The 16,959-nt window shown below is 45.8% G+C and overlaps 1 protein-coding gene and 1 non-coding gene across 2 annotated transcripts; both read right to left on the bottom strand.

The window, feature by feature from the left end:
* Window positions 1-103: 103 nt before the first annotated feature.
* LOC142253820 (U6 spliceosomal RNA) lies at window positions 104-207 on the bottom strand. Its single transcript, XR_012726852.1, has one exon. It is a non-coding gene; the product is annotated as a U6 spliceosomal RNA (small nuclear RNA).
* A 14,510-nt stretch (window positions 208-14,717) lies between these two features.
* On the bottom strand, window positions 14,718-16,294 carry LOC142250598 (uncharacterized). The gene is made up of 3 exons (XM_075322781.1): window positions 16,166-16,294; window positions 15,923-16,073; window positions 14,718-15,840 (listed from the first exon to the last, which is right to left on the bottom strand). The coding sequence occupies exons 1-3, from the start codon at window positions 16,239-16,241 to the stop codon at window positions 15,111-15,113; spliced, it is 957 nt and encodes a 318-aa protein (XP_075178896.1). The 5' UTR covers window positions 16,242-16,294; the 3' UTR covers window positions 14,718-15,110.
* Window positions 16,295-16,959: the final 665 nt, after the last annotated feature.

The raw sequence follows: 16,959 nt of genomic DNA, 5'->3' as shown, positions 1-16,959 counted from the left end.
AAATAAAGCAAAATGGCCATGGCTTGAAGGGGTTAACAAGGCCAGAAATGTTCTTACCTCAAAAATTGACGAAAAAAAAATACATTTGCGTTAATAAATGCGTCAAAATATGGAACGCTTCACGAATTTGCGTGTCATCCTTGCGCAGGGGCTATGCTGATATTCTTTGTATCGTACCAAGTTTAGTAAATGTGCTGCCAAAAGCAAAGTATATGTGCTGCCAAAGCAAGCTCAAACTGATATTGGACCTGACCGCTATATATAGGGCTAAAAAATGGGATATTTTAACTTAGGGACATCATTTTATTTATTTTTTTAATTTATTTATTTTTTTACAGTAAATTCTGAAAGATTTTAGGTAATATCCTATTAATGAAGAAATCAAACTGTAAAAAAGCTAATTAGGGAAAAACTAATAAGAGATATGGTGCAATAATTCAATATGCAAATTAGATCCACACTGCAGAGCATGCTGGGAGGAAGTGAGGGGGCAGCTTTTGCCTGTGATAGATGTTGTAGTATAAGTGGGAAACAAAGAGGGACATTACTACTGTGTTGGGGGATGGAAGGGGACATTACATTTGTATAGGGGCACAGAGAGGTAATTTTTACTTTGTAGGAGCACAAAGGACAAACAATACCAATGAATGTGGCTGAAAAAAGGGCCATTATTATTGTGTGGGTAAACATTCGGGGACATTACAACAGTATTGGGGACTAAAGGGGGCACATATGGTGTAGTATAATTGTACAGCCCTAAGAGAAGAACTATTATTGTGTAGGGCACACACAGGGCATTTTTACTGTGTAGGAACACAAAACCGAAACAATTCCAAGTTGACTGTGTTCAAAAAGGGACATTGCTATTGTGTAGGAACACGAAAAGGGGCACGAGTACATTTTGGGGGACATAGAAGGTATACAACTGCATATAAGTGACGTTCCTGACATTACCATTCATCAGAATTGCCGGGTTTCGCTGTGCGCGGCAAGAGGCGGGAGCGGCTGCTTCTCAAATTCTATGGAGTCTCGTTCTGAGCCTCATTCTGAGCCTTATTCTGAGCCTCCATAGTCTTTTATTGTGGAGAAACGTCCTGGGAAGCACTGGACTATGTCAGACTTTGGTGAGAACTTTGCATTTTAATAAATTGGTGAACAAAGGACTGTGTCTTGTTTTTATTTCTCTATGTTTATGTTTTCAGGCTTCCATTTGTGGAATATGGCAGATTCCCTGGACTACGGTGGTCCTCCTGGTTTTTTTTTCTTTAGTGAAGTATTGAATGATGGAAAGTGTTTATTTTAATAAAGTATTTTTTACATGTGTATCTTTTTTTATTACTGGGTTTGTAATGGCGATGTCTGATAGATACTTTTCCATTACTAATCCCTGGGCTTGATGCCAGCTAACACTACACAGGTGCCATTAACCCCAGCTACCATTACCCTGATTACCACCACGCCAGGGAAGAACCATGCAAAGTGCTAGAATTGGCGCATCTAATGTGATGCGCCTCTTCTGTGGTGGCTGCGGGCTGCTATTTTTTTTTAGTCTGTGAAGGCCCATGGTTATTGGCCTGTACCGCACCAGGGTAATCAGGAAGAGCTGAGGCAAAGAGCCAGAACTGGTGCATCTAATGTGATGTGCCACTTCTGGGGTGGCTGCAGGCTGGTATTTTTAGTCTAAGAAGGAGCCAATAATCATGGGCCTTTCCAGCCTCATAATAACAGCCTCCAGCTGTCTGCTTTGCCCTTGCTGGTTATCAAAAATAAGGGGCACCCCACGCTGTTTTTTCCCCCGTTTATTTATTTAATCATAAAAAGTTGTCCAATAAGCTCCACAGGTTACAATTTTATTATTATACTAGCTGTACTACCCGGCTTCGCCCGGGTTAATAACTGCTGTTAACAAAATGGAATGCATTAACAAAAATGTATTCTGCAAACACAAACAACAAAACAAATAGATAGAAATGTAATTATTAAAAGGTAAAAACTAAGCTAATAGAAGCACTTCACAACATATATTTCAACACCACACATATTCCACACAGATTGAACTAAATTAGCCATGTAATGTGCTCCGTCTGTCTCTTTCCAGATCTGTCTCTTTCCCCGTCTGTCTCTTTCCCGTCTGTCTCTTTCCAGGTCTGTCTCTTTCCAGGTCTGCTTCTTTCCTCGTCTGCCTGTCTCTGTCTCTTTCTTTGTCTGTCTCTATCTCTCTGCTTCTTTCCCCATCTGTCTCTTTCCATGTCTGTCTCTTTCCCAGGTCTGTCTCTTACCCCGTTTGTCTCCCCCGTCTCTTTGTCTGTGTCTTTTCCTGTCTGTCTCTTTCCCTGTCTGCCTGTCTTTGTCTGTCTCTATTTCTCTGTCTCTTTCCCCATCTGTCTCTATCAAGGTCTGTGTCTTTCCCCATCTATCTTTGTCTGTCTCTCTGGCTGTCTCCTCCTTCCCTGTCTTCCTGTCTCTGTACCTGTCTGCATGTCTGCCTGTCTCTTTCCAGTCAAACACAGGAGAAACAAGAGTAAAGTGCAATATCCATACTTTATTAAGACAAACACAACAAGGAGTGATTAAAAGAAGAGTATACTACCAAACCAATAGGGATGCAATGACAATAGTCCCTTTATCATAAAAAATTACAGTCCATGATATTACATAGGAGCAGTGGCGTAACTAGAGTTGGATGGGCCCCGGTGCAAAGTTTAGACCTGGGCCCCCCCCTCCACATACTCAGACACTTGGGGTAAGGCATACCTCCCAACTTTTAAAGAAGGACAAAGTTTGCAGCGCGCGTAAATTTTTAGGCCACGCCCCCTAACCACACCCATTTCACAGTCACGCCCATATCCACTCCCCATCCACACCCATTCAGCATGGACACGCAGGCAGCCGGCGGGCCTCCAGCATGGACACGCAGGCAGCCGGCGGGCCTCCAGCATGGACACGCAGGCAGCCGGCGGGCCTCCAGCATGGACACGCAGGGAGCCACAGTGTGGCGGCCGGTCGCCCACACAGTGAGGTGGCCGGTCGCCTTCACAGACAGGCGGCAGGGGGGCGCCCGCACAGACAGGCGGCAGGGGGGCGCCCGCACAGACAGGCGGCAGGGGGGCGCCCGCACAGATAGGCGGCCGGGGGGGGCCCGCACAGACAGGCGGCCGGGGGGCGCCCGCACAGACAGGCGGCCGGGGGGGCGCCCGCACAGACAGGCGGCCGGGGGGCGCCCGCACAGAAAGGCGGCCGGCCGACCACACAGACAGGCGGCCGGCCGACCGCACAGAGAGGGCTCCGGCCGGGGGTGAGGGGGGGGGGAGGGAGGGAAATCAGCGCTGGGGAGATTTTACTGTACCAGCAGCAGCACAGGCAGCGCTCCTCTCTGTTATGCCACGTCTACTGGGATGGTAGGAGGGAAAAGCAGGGAGGCGGAGAGAGAGTGGGTGGGCGGAGCCCGGGAGCCGGCCGTCCCGATCGTGGCAACGGGACAAACAACGTAAAGCGTGAAAGTCCCGCTGTATCCGGGACGGTTGGGAGGTATGGGGTAAGGGATAATGACACTGACACTCGGGGTACAGGATAATGACGCTGACACTTGGCTCTCACCCACAGTACCCTGAAATCCCTCTATCAGCACCCAGCTTTCCTATGTTCTGATATTTATCTTGTCCTCAGCACCCAGCTTTCCCATATCAGAGCATGAGAAAGCTGGGTGCTGAGAGATGTATATCAGAACATGGGAAAGCTGGGTGCTGAGAGATGTATATCAGAACATGGGAAAGCTGGGTGCTGAGAGATGTATAGCAGAGCATGGGAAAGTTGGCTGCTGAGGGAAAGAGCCTTTTTCCCTCAGCACAAAACATTTCCATCCCATACTTGTATCTTTGTCCCCCTGTATAAAGTTCTCAAAATACTATAACAGCCCCCACATAGCCTTCCAAATAATTGTATAAAGGGTCTCACATAACCCTTCATATATTAGAATGCAGATACATAGCCCTCCATATATTATAATGCACCCCCATAATCCTCCATGTATAAAGTAGCCCTTCAATTATAATGTATTTCCCATAGTTCTCCATGTATTAAAATTCACCCCATAGTTCTCCATATATTATACTGCACCACCCAGTCCTCCATGTTTTATAATGCACTTCCATAGTCCGTGTATAAGGTAGCCTCCATAGTCCTCCATATATTATAATGCAGCCCCCATAGTCCTATATGTATTATAACACAACCCCATAAAACTTCAGATGGTATTATGCAGCCCCATACTCCTCCATGTATAATTCACCCCTATATTCCATGTATAAGGTGTCCCTTCATTTTGTATTATACAGCCCCCCCCCCGACCTCCATTTTAATGCAGCCCTATAGACCTCCAGTATAATGCAGCCTCATAGACCTCTATGTATATTACACCTCTATATTCAATGTATAAGGTGTCCTTCATGTTTATTATGCAGCCTCACCAGGCCTCCATATATAACAATGCAGCCAACCTCTCCAGGCCTCCATGTATAATATAGCAGCCAGCCTCCCAGGCCTCCATGTATAATATAGCAGCCAGCCTCCCCAGGCCTCCATGTATAATAATGCAGCCAGCCTCCCCAGGCCTCCATGTATAATAATGCAGCCAGCCTCCCCAGGCCTCCATGTATAATAATGCAGCCAGCCTCCCCAGGCCTCCATGTATAATAATGCAGCCAGCCTCCCCAGACCTCCATGTATAATAATGCAGCCAGCCTCCCCAGGCCTCCATGTATAATAATGCAGCCAGCCTCCCCAGGCCTCCATGTATAATAATGCAGCCAGCCTCCCCAGGCCTCCATGTATAATAATGCAGCCAGCCTCCCCAGACCTCCATGTATAATAATGCAGCCAGCGTCCCCAGGCCTCCATGTATAATAATGCAGCCAGCCTCCCCAGACCTCCATGTACAGTATCATGCAGCCTCCCCACCCCAGGCCTCCATGTACAGTATCAGGCAGCCTCCCCACCCCAGGCCTCCATGTACAGTATCATGCAGCCTCCCCACCCCAGGCCTCCTTGTACAGTATCAGGCAGCCTCCCCACCCCAGGCCTCCATGTACAGATGCAGCCTCCCCACCCCAGGCCTCCATGTACAGTATCAGGCAGCCTCCCCACCCCAGGCCTCCATGTACAGATGCAGCCTCCCCACCCCAGGCCTCCATGTACAGTATCAGGCAGCCTCCCCACCCCAGGCCTCCATGTACAGATGCAGCCTCCCCACCCCAGGCCTCCATGTACAGTATCATCCAGCCTTCCCACCCCAGGCCTCCATGTACAGTATAATGCAGCCTCTCCACTCCAGGCCTCTGACCACCGTGTACTCATATATATATAAAAAAAAAAACCAAGTACTCACCGCTCTCCTCCTTCCACTGCTGCTCTGTCCTGACGTCTCCTTGTTCCACTGATGCTGTACTCCCTGCTCTCCTCCTTCCACTGCTGCTCGTCCTCCCGGTGCTGCGGTCGGCGTCCTCCCTCCCTGCGCTCTGTGCACTCAGCACAGCAGTCGCACAGGAGTGACGTCACCGCACAGGCACAGGGGGAGAATGATGATGCAGAGCGGCGCCGGCCGATCTTTGCTTCATTATTACTGTGCGCGGTGACGGGGGAGGGGGGCCCCCGGTGCCGCCGCTGACATCGGGCAGGAGGGCCCGGTGTCGGGGGCGGCAGCGGGTCATATAGTGGGCGCGTGCACTGTGATAGATCAGCGCAGCTTCTCTCTCACTGAGAGGAGCTGGCTGCTGATCTGCCGGGTCCCCGCGGGCCCCAAACCGCCCGGGCCCGGTCGCGATCGCGACCGCTGCGACCGCGGTAGTTACGCCACTGCATAGGACTCTAACCAATAAATATTGGAATATAGGGTAGGTAAGGACTAACCAGAAATACAATCAGGACTAAGGGAAGCAATAAAGATGAGAAATGGGGGCTGTGTGGGATATGCAGTGCAGGTGAGTCATCACGGAATCTCCGGCAGGAGGCAGGGAGAGACTGTGATGGTGTCACGCTCCCCGGCTCCCCTGCCACGCTCCCCGGCTCCCCTGTCACGCTCCCCGGCTCCCCTGCCATGCTCCCCGGCTCCCCTGCCACGCTTCCCGGCTCCCCTGCCATGCTTCCCGGCTCCCGTGCCACGCTTCCCTGCTCCCCTGCCACGCTCCCCGGTCCCCCGCTCCACAGCCTCCATGCTCCCTCACCTGCGTCCTCCAGGCAACCCGGTCACCGCTCCCGGCGCCCGTCTGCGATGCTGAGCCAGCCCGGCACTCCTGCCTCCTGTGCACCGCTTCCTGCTCTGGCTTCTGGCACCCGGGCCTCGCGCATGCGCTTTAGGGCGCACGCGTGGTCATTGACCCTCTCTTAAAGGGCCAGCGTCTTTCAACAGGATATTGAAGATCCAGGTACAGGTTATATAGGGGAATCCTTTCCAAGTGGGCAGGGCCTGTTCTTCGTGTTTGCTAAGCTAGGAGTCAGGTCCTCCTTTGCTTTGTCCCATACTCACCTATCTCTCTTGTAGAGTCGCTCCTGTCTCGCCAACCGGTCCTGAGGGTTCCAGAACCCCGAACGGTGACTGTCCGCCATCTTGTCAGTCCCTACCGTCTCCGATCCCTGGATCCGTGTGGTGACCGACCTCCTCGCTCAGCTGGTTCCGAACTCTGCCTGACATCATCTCGGCCTCCGAACCTGAGCTCCGTCACCTGGACTACCTTCAGAGACTCCGTGGTCCCAGGGACTTCTTCACTCCACTCCTCTGAACGGACTGTCCTGCTAACCGTAGTGCTCCCTGTACCGGGCACCTTGCCCTTGGTGGGGTGCTCAGTCCAGTGGATCCACCTCCTGGGCCTACCCGTCCTTCTGGTCCTAACAGTAAGAACAGGCCATGGATCCCGCCGAAGCACTAGCGTCCCAGCTGGCCGGATTGCAGCAGGAACTCGGACGACAGCGCGAGACCCAGTTCCGCATGCTGGCCTTCATGTCCTTGGTGGACACCCGCCTGAATACGCTGCAAGCAACCGCCACGTCCCTGGCATCTCAGTCTTCACTAGCACAGTCCACGGCCGCAGTTCCCGTGGCAGCTTCCTCGGAAGCCTCTAAACTCCGCTTGGGCTCTCCACCCCGATATGCCGGAGATCCTAAGACCTGCAGAGGATTCTTGAATCAGTGCTCCCTCCACGTTAAGCTGCTTCCGCATCTGTTTGCCTCCGACCAAGCCAAGGTGGCGTTTGTGATGTCCCATCTAGAAGGTTAGGCACTGGCCTGGATGAACCCCTTGTGGGAGAAGGAGGACCCTATAACTACTAACATCCAGGAATTCCTGCAGGCCTTTAGAACCGAGATTACTCGGTACCCGCCGAGTAGCCCGAGTACAGTGATACTCGTGCGAGTACCGAGTAGTAACAAGCATACTCGCTCATCACTAGCTTAGACTCCTATGTAATATCATGGACTGTAATTTTTTATGATAAAGGGACTATTGTCATTGCATCCCTATTGGTTTGGTAGTATACTCTTCTTTTAATCACTCCTTGTTGTGTTTGTCTTAATTAAGTATGGATATTGCACTTTACTCTTGTTTCTCCTGTGTTTGATTAGTACTCTGAGTAGTGTTGACACCCTTCCCGCCTCATTCCGGCCGGTTTGATGTTTATATTTATGGCTCCAAGTTTGAGATATGTGTTGTTAATATCTGTCTCTTTCCAGGTCTGTCTCTTTCCAGGTCTGTCTCTTTCCAGGTCTATCTCTCCTTTTCCCCGTCTGTCTCTGTCTGTCTCTTTCACCGTTTGTCTCTGTCTGTCTCTTTCCCTATCTGTCTCTATCTCTCTGTCTCTTTCCCTGTCTGTCTCTGTCTGATTCTCTCTCTGTCTCTCTCTATCCATCTCCCCACTGACATCTTATTATACATCACATATACATCACATATACGCTTCTTATACTATGAATGTCTTTTGTTCCTGTAGCAACCAGCTGCTACTAATAACCTGAAGTTCCAGGCTCCATTTACTTTAATGAAGGCATGTTTTTCAGAGAGTAACTGTAAAGCGCGGGGTTAGATTTTCCTGTCAAAACATAGTCTACGACGTTCCCTGGGTCACATGAGGTGTCTGTGCAAAATTTTGTGATTGTAAATGCGATGGTGCGGATACACTTTTTGTTTCACTTTTTCCCCATTATGTAGATAAGGGCAAAATTGATTGGTAAATTGGAACGCGCAGGGTTAAAATTTCGCCTCACAACATAGCCTATGACGCTCTGGGGGTCCAGACGTGTGAGTGTGCAAAATTTTGTGACTGTAGCTGTGACGGTGCAGATGCCAATCCCGGACATACACACACAAACAAAGTGGCGTAACTACCACGGTCGCAGCGGTCGCGATCGCGACCAGGACCGGGAGGTCAGGGGCCCGGCGGCTGCCAGGCAGATCAGCAGCCAGCTCCTGTCAGTGTGAGAGGAGCCGCACTGATCTGTCACAGACCACGCGGCCTCTATTTGACCCGCTGCCACCGCTGACACCGGGCCCCCCTGCCTGGTGTCAGCGGTGGCACCAGGGCCCCCTACCTGGTGTCAGCGGCTGCGGCGTCTCCCCCGTCACCGGCCGGTGCCGCGCTATGCATCACCATTCTCCCCCTGTGCGGTGACGTCACTCCCGAGCGACTGCTGTGCTGAGTGCACAGAGTGCAGGATGGGAGGACGCCTACCGCAGCACCGGGAGAACGAGCAGCGGGGAGGACAGCAGCGGTGGAAGGAAGAGAGAAGGTGAGTACTTGTTGTTTTTGTTTTTTTTTTCTAATATAAGTGAGTAAACGGTGGCCAGAGGCTTGGGAAGGCAGTTCTGGGGAAGCTGCATTATTATACATGGAGGCCTGGAGAGGCTGCTTTATACATGGAGTCTGAGGAGGCTGCATTATATATGGAGGCCTGGAGAGGCTGCTTTCTTCATGGAGGTCTGAGGAGGTTGCTTTATACATGGAGGTCTGGGGAGGCTGCATTATTATACATGGAGGTTTGGGGAGGCTGCATTATTATACATGGAGGTCTGGGGAGGCTGCATTATTATACATGGAGGTCTGGGGAGGCTGCATTATTATACATGGAGGCCTGGAGAGGCTGCATTATACAGGGAGGCCTGGAGAGGCTGCATTATACATGGAGGCCTGGAGATACTGCATTATACATTGAGGCCTGGAGATACTGCATCATACGTGGAGGCCTGGAGATACTGCATTATACATGGAGGCCAGAGGAGGCTGGGTGCATTGTTATACATGGAGGCCTGGAGAGGCTGGCTGCTACATTATACATGGAGGCCTGAGGAGGCTGACTGCATTATTATACATGGAGGCATGGAGAGGCTGGCTGCATTATTATATATGGAGGTCTGGGGGGCTGCATAATACAAAATGAAGGACACCTTATAAATGGAATATGGGGCTGCATAATGCAATATGAAGTTTTATGGGGTTGCGTTATAATACATATAGGATTATGGGGGCTACATTATAATATATGGAGGACTATGGAGGCTACCTTATACATGGACTATGGGGGTGCATTATAAAACATTGGGGACTATGTGGTGCAGTATAATATATGGAGAAATATGGGGTGAATTATAATACGTAGAGAACTATGAGAAATTCATGATAATTAAAAGGCTACTTTATACATGGAGGATTATGGGGGTGCATTATAATATATGGAGGACTATGTGGTGCAGTATTATATATTGAGTACTATGGGGTGAATTATAATACATGGAGGACTATGGAAGGGTATTCTAATATATGAAGGGTTATGTGGGACCCTTTATACTATATGGAAGGCTATGTGGGTGCCATTATTGTATTTGGAGAACTATATACAAGGGGGGACAAAGATACAAGCAGGGGATGGGAACGTTTAGTGCTCAGGGAAAAAGGCTCTTTTCCCTCAGCACCCAGCTTTCCCATGCTCTGCTATACATCTTCTCTCAGCACCCAGCTTTCACATGCTCTGCTATACATCATTTCTCAGCACCCAGCTTTCCCATGCTCTGATATGGGAAAGCTGGGTGCTGAGGGAAAGATGTATAGCAGAGCATGGGGAAGCAGTGTGCCGAGGACAAGATGGATATCAGAACATAGGAAAGCTGGGCGCTGATAGAGGGATTTCAGATAATGGGAAAGGTGGGTGCTGTGGGTAAGAGCCAAGTGTCAGCATCATTATCCTGTACCCCGAGTGTCAGTGTCATTATCCCGTACCCTAAGTGTCGGTGTACGTGGAGGGGGGGCCCAGGTCTGAACTTTGCACCAGGGCTCATCAAACTCTAGTTACGCCACTGCACAAACACACATACATACACACATTCAGCTTTATATATTAGATGTCTGGAGGTTGTGCAATTATATGTTTATTTGTCCGTGTACTGTCTTTTCTATATCTATTATCTATCTCTATAGCAATTGCTGTCCAAAAACACCAGAAAAACGTATCGGAAACGGGGTTTTTTTCTGCTGCGTTTTTCCTGCCAAGAGATGCAGAAATGGTGCAGAAATGACTGCACCAAATACTAATGTGTGCACATACCCCAGGGTTCCCATGACTAGTGTTTGTTGAGTTTTTGACACTGCAGAATTTCTGCACCAATTCAGTACCTTAGTTTATTTGCGCTTTTGCCTTGCATTTTTGTTACATGTGTTTTGATGCAGTTTTGACGTGTTTTTGTCTTAATAATAAAGTTTGTTGAAATAAAGACAGCAGAGAAAACAGAATTTTGTCAAAAGCAAAGAATTCAACATCTAAAAATACACAAAAAACACATGTACAAATATAAAATAAAAATATAAAAGATAAAGCTAGATAGATGATAGAAATATTTTAGACAAAATAGATTGCTATCCTACAGATATATAATGTCACAACCCCCCTACATATTATACATTTGCACCATTTAGAGCCTTTCACGTGGCACTAAACAATGTTTATTTAGCACTTGCAATTTATTTATTTATAGTCAGGGTATTTTTCATGCAATTTTCTCTTTGGTTTTTTTCTAGTCTTAGGCTATGTGCGCACTAGAGATGTGAACTTTCTCAAGAAAATTTCTCGAGAAACTTCTGCCAGTGAAAGATTTCCGGACCTGCGGAAAAAATCCGCACCAAATCCGCATGCGTTTTTGCCGCGTTTTTGCCGCGATTTTGCCGCGATTTTGCCGCGGATTTGCCGCGGATTTTCCGCAGGTTGCTCCCTGCGGATTTTCAGGCTGTAAACTACAGTAGATATAAATAAAGCATGTTGAAAAAAACAAGAAAAAAAAATTATATTTGATGTCATTTCCTTCTTCTTCAGTCTCCATATTCTATGGTGTATTTATTCTCCATTTACTTCAGTCAAGATGCCAAGCAATGCACTTTCCTCACAGCTGCACACGCCACATTTCCAACTTCTTTTGCTGACCGTTGTCACACTATTACGTCGCCGTAGAGAACAGGTATAATTTTTTATTTTTCATTTTTATCATAGAAAAAAAACAATTTTTGACATTAATAATATAATTTTTTTTAGGCAAAAAAAAAAAAATGTGGATTCATCCGCTTCTTGTGGCTCGGGAGACAAAAGGACATTTTAGAGTCCTGTATAATGATTTACGAAGGTAGTTTTTATTTTTTGACTATCTATTCATCTATCATTCTATCTATCTATCTTTTTATCTATCTATCCATTCCTCTATCTATCTATCTATCCTTCTATCTATCTATCTATCTATCTATCTATCTATCTATCCCTCTATCTATCCCTCTATCTATCTATCTATCCCTCTATCTATCCCTCTATCTATCTATCTATCCCTCTATCTATCCCTCTATCTATCCCTCCCTCTATCTATCTATCTATCTATCTATCTATCTATCCCTCTATCTATCTATCCCTCTATCTATCTCTCTATCTATCCCTCTATCTATCTATCTATCTATCCCTCTATCTATCCCTCTATCTATCCCTCTATCTATCTATCTATCCCTCTATCTATCCCTCTATCTATCTATCTATCTATCCCTCTATCTATCTATCCCTCTATCTATCCCTCTATCTATCCCTCTATCTATCCCTCTATCTATCCCTCTATCTATCTATCCCTCTATCTATCTATCTATCCCTCTATCTATCTATCTATCTATCCCTCTATCTATCCCTCTATCTATCTATCTATCTATCCCTCTATCTATCTATCTATCCCTCTATCTATCCCTCTATCTATCTATCTATCTATCTATCTATCCCTCTATCTATCTATCTATCTATCCCTCTATCTATCCCTCTATCTATCCCTCTATCTATCTATCCCTCTATCTATCTATCTATCCATCTATCTATCTATCTATCTATCTATCTATCTATCCCTCTATCTATCTATCCCTCTATCTATCCCTCTATCTATCCCTCTATCTATCTATCTATCCCTCTATCTATCCCTCTATCTATCTATCTATCTATCCCTCTATCTAGCTATCCCTCTATCTATCCCTCTATCTATCTATCTATCTATCCCTCTATCTAGCTATCCCTCTATCTATCCCTCTATCTATCCCTCTATCTATCCCTCTATCTATCTATCTATCCCTCTATCTATCTATCTATCCCTCTATCTATCTATCCCTCTATCTATCCCTCTATCATCTATCTATCTATCTATCCTTCTATCTATCTATCCTTCTATCTATCTATCCTTCTATCTATCTATCTATCCCTCTATCTATCTATCTATCCCTCTATCTATGCATGTATCTATCTATCTATCTATCCCTCTATCTATCTATCTATCCCTCTATCTATCCCTCTATCATCTATCCCTCTATCTATCTATCCTTCTATCTATCTATCTATCCCTCTATCTATCTATCTATCTATCCCTCTATCTATGCATGTATCTATCTATCTATCTATATCCATCCATCCTTCCATTTATCTATCTATCTATCTATCTTTTTGTATCTATTTATTATCTATGTATCCATCTCTCTTTCTGTCTGAATATATCCTTCTATCTATATTATTCTATCCTTCTACCTATGTCTGTCTGTAGAAATCCTTTATCTATCTCTGTCTACATATTTATCTGTGTCACATTTTTTGATTTAGTCATTTTTTTTCCAGATTTCCAGAAAAGTTTACTTCGTTTTGTCGCTTGACTATTCCCGCCTTCGATCGTCTATTATCAATTGTACATTCTGATTTATGTTATGCGGATACCCGGATGAGGAAGTCAATTTCTGCTGAGGAGCGGCTGCTCATCACCTTGCGGTAATTATTTTTTAAAAATACTTTCAATTTTTTTTTTTTTTTTAAATTTTATTTGGGATCATGTGAAGAGTTCATTTTCATGCATGCAATGTTTCTCTTTGTATCTATTTCTAATTCTTTGTCTTTGTATTTTGCAGATTTCTGGCCACAGGAGAGAGCTACACATCCCTGCACCTTCAATTTCGGGTTGGTAAATCAACCATCTCTGAAATTGTGAGGTGCACATGTGGCGTGATCTGGCAGAACTTGCAGCCCATGGTGATGCCTTCCCCAACCGAGGAGACTTGGCTTCAGGTTGCAGCGGGCTTTCAAACTGTGGCCAACTTCCCCAACTGCATAGGTGCGGTCGATGGCAAACATGTAAGAGTGCAGAAGCCACCGCGATCAGGATCACTCTTCTTTAATTATAAGAAGTATTTTTCGGTGGTCCTCATGGCGGTGGCTGATGCACATTACAAATTTCTTGCCATCGATGTCGGTGCTTATGGCAGTACGGGGGATTCTCGTGTGTTGCGAACATCACAGATTGGACTGCAAGTTCTCCAGGATTGCGTAACGCTCCCAGCCCCACAACCTTTACCGGGCTCCACAGATCCACTCCCCTTTGTGATGGTATCGGATGAGGCATTTCCTTTATTGCCAAACCTGCTGCGCCCATACCCACGGAGGGGACTGGATACCCGGCGGAGGATTTTTAATTATAGGCTGAGTCGTGCACGCAGATATGTGGAGTGCACCTTTGGAATCCTGACTAGTCAGTGGAGGATTCTACACACAACCATCCAGTTAGAAACAGAAACCGTTGACACTGTGATTAAAGCCTGCTGTGTTCTCCACAACTATGCTCGAGAGTATAGCTCTCAGCAAGTTGAGGAAACACAGCAGGCCGAATTTAATCCAGTGATCAACGTGTCTTCGGGAAGACCAACTAACTCGGGTGTGTTGGTGCGAGAATCCTTCACTGACTACTTCATGAGTCCAGAAGGTGCCGTGCACTGGCAGTACTCCTGTGTCGGTGATGTGCAGCCGGATCAGCAGACACCCATGGGACAAGGTGAATGGCAAATGTGATGCCCCTGTGCCAGCAGCCGGCGCAGCTTGGATCCGGACCCGTGTGATGGCTAGAGGGATCCTCCAGACCTGTTGGTCACGTGGACACTACCGATGAAAAGGGGACGTTTTTGTACGTGATTTGCCGCAGACAGTCTGTGCATGTGATGTGCAGCCAGATCTGCAGACAGCAATGGGACATCTGCTGTACCCTTCATCTGATAGTGTGTTATGTATATACATTTTGCAATATGTATTTGTTTTTTCGCTTAAGGTAATATATGGACAAAATTGCTTGAATACCTTTTTGCCAAAAAAATTTTTTATTAAATTGAATTCCATGAAAAATTCTATGCATTTTTTTTCCTCCCCCAACCAACACATACATGTTTGTCAATTTAATTGTTTTATTTCAACATACAATAAAATTACATTACTGAAAAAGATATTCTTTAATGACAATCAATGACAAAACTGGGTGAGGACCTGAAAAGTTAAAAACATAAAAATCTTGAGTTTTCACCTGAGCTCCGCAGAGCAGCCTGACCTGACATCAAGTTGTGCAATACAATACCAATACAGCAGCTATCACAAGATATCTCATCAGCACCGTGGGCGGGGACTATCGCGCTCTGCATCGCTATCATTGGCTAGCGATGTCGCAGCGTGCAAAGTACCACTTCAGGCCATGCTGGACTCAGCAATTTTAGAATCAAAATTAAAAATTTGAACTTGGGTAAGTGTTCTGGGGAGTGCAAAACTTTTTACAAGCGATACAAGTCCTCCGTTACATAACCAAAAGAATCAGCCTGGGTGGAAGGGGCAGCTGCTTGTGAGTGGGTTTCATAATTTGTGTTACCTACTGCACCAGCTATTTGAGTTTGGGGATGCATATTATATGAATAAGCCATATTTGGTTGTGGAGGGAGGTTTCGAACAGGTCTATTTATTTGGGTGGGTGAAAAAGCATCCAGAATGAGATTAAGAAGGTCACCTACACGTGGATGTGGGGGGGGCTTTTCAAAACCGTCAAAAAGGGCGCAGCAAGCCATCATACAGGCTGACTGCGTCTCTTTCGACATGTCAGAAAGCCGGCTGCCAAGACTGGCAGCAAATAAATCACACTTTGAATTTGGTTTAGAAGCAGAATTTTTAAGCAGGGACAAAGCCTCGCAGGTAAGCTCGTCGCACTGCTCAGCAACATTTTTGGCCACTGGAACTCCCTTTGCTTTCTTCCGCCGTAATGTCAGGTTTCGGGCTGACGCCGAAGAAGATGTTGATTGTGGCGGATCAGCAGCACTGGCAGCGGATGTAAAGCTGAAAACACCGGGGTCAGTCCCTGTGCCATCAGCAGGGATGCAGGGCCGTTTAGCGGCAGAAGCTGATGATGTATCCGCAGCCTCGGAGAAAGTTGTTTCTTCCACTTCGGTTGAACCTTCAGGCATTTCTGATGTGGAGTCATCATGCTCTACAGGCAAGAGGTTACCTTCTGTCCTATGATTGGAAAAGGGAAAAAAAATGAATGTATTGCAAACAAAATTAGAATTTTAAATTTTTAAAATTCAAAAGTACTTACTGCCGTAAGCTTCTGCCCGTTAGTAAAAACTGTAGTTCATCTTCATAAAGAATTTTCCTTTTTTGTCCAGCGGATCCACTTTTGCTGGCCTTTGGTAGATCTTTTGTGAAGCGGTCCTTCACTGATCTCCAGCGGCTCCTCACATCTTTGTCTGTAAAAAAAAACACAAAACATTATAAAAATAATTTAATCAAGATCTTGACAAAAAAAAAAAAATGTCATAAAAATACATTTTCAATTTACCAATTTGAACTTGAAGTGTTGTGTCAACTTCGTCCCACAATGGGTAGAGATCACGGCAGATTTGGGTCCAAGTCATATGTCTTTTATATAATTCATATAATCATGACATGCAGGATCCCAAATTATGGGTTGTGCCTCCACCTGTAATTTAATTAAAAAAAAAAAAATTTAAAAACATATAAGATTACCTCCAAAAAAATTTGAGACAGTGGATAATGGAAACACAAACATATAGGTAAATAATAGACGGATAGATAGATAGATAGAGGGATGGATGGATATAGATAGATAGATAGATAGATAGAGGGATAGATAGATAGATAGATATATGGATGGATGGATATAGATAGATAGATAGAGGGATGGATGGATATAGATAGATAGAGGGATAGATAGATAGATAGATATATGGATGGATATAGATAGATAGATAGATAGATGGATGGATATAGATAGATAGATAGATAGAGGGATGGATGGATATAGATAGATAGATAGAGGGATGGATGGATATAGATAGATAGATAGAGGGATAGATAGATAGATAGATATATGGATGGATATAGATAGATAGATGGATGGATGGATATAGATAGATAGATAGAGGGATGGATGGATATAGATAGATAGATAGAGGGATGGATGGATATAGATAGATAGATAGAGGGATAGATAGATAGAGAGATATATGGATGGATATAGATAGATAGATGGATGGATGGATATAGATAGATAGAGGGATAGATAGATAGATAGATATATGGATGGATATAGATAGATAGATGGATGGATGG

This window comes from Anomaloglossus baeobatrachus, chromosome 9 (genome assembly GCF_048569485.1).
Source record: "Anomaloglossus baeobatrachus isolate aAnoBae1 chromosome 9, aAnoBae1.hap1, whole genome shotgun sequence".
NCBI lineage: Eukaryota > Metazoa > Chordata > Amphibia > Anura > Aromobatidae > Anomaloglossus > Anomaloglossus baeobatrachus.
Note: the sequence above shows the minus strand (reverse complement) of the source record. Positions and strands in the feature narration are given on the sequence as shown.

Excerpts from the sequence above, each read along its gene's own strand:
- LOC142250598 (XM_075322781.1), bottom strand. The coding sequence starts at position 16,241 with ATGACTTGGACCCAAATCTGCCGTGATCTCTACCCATTGTGGGACGAA. Across the intron at positions 16,074-16,165 it reads AACACTTCAAGTTCAAATTG|ACAAAGATGTGAGGAGCCGC; the intron begins GTAAATTGAAAA and ends TTTTTTTTACAG. Across the intron at positions 15,841-15,922 it reads ACGGGCAGAAGCTTACGGCA|GACAGAAGGTAACCTCTTGC; the intron begins GTAAGTACTTTT and ends TTCCAATCATAG.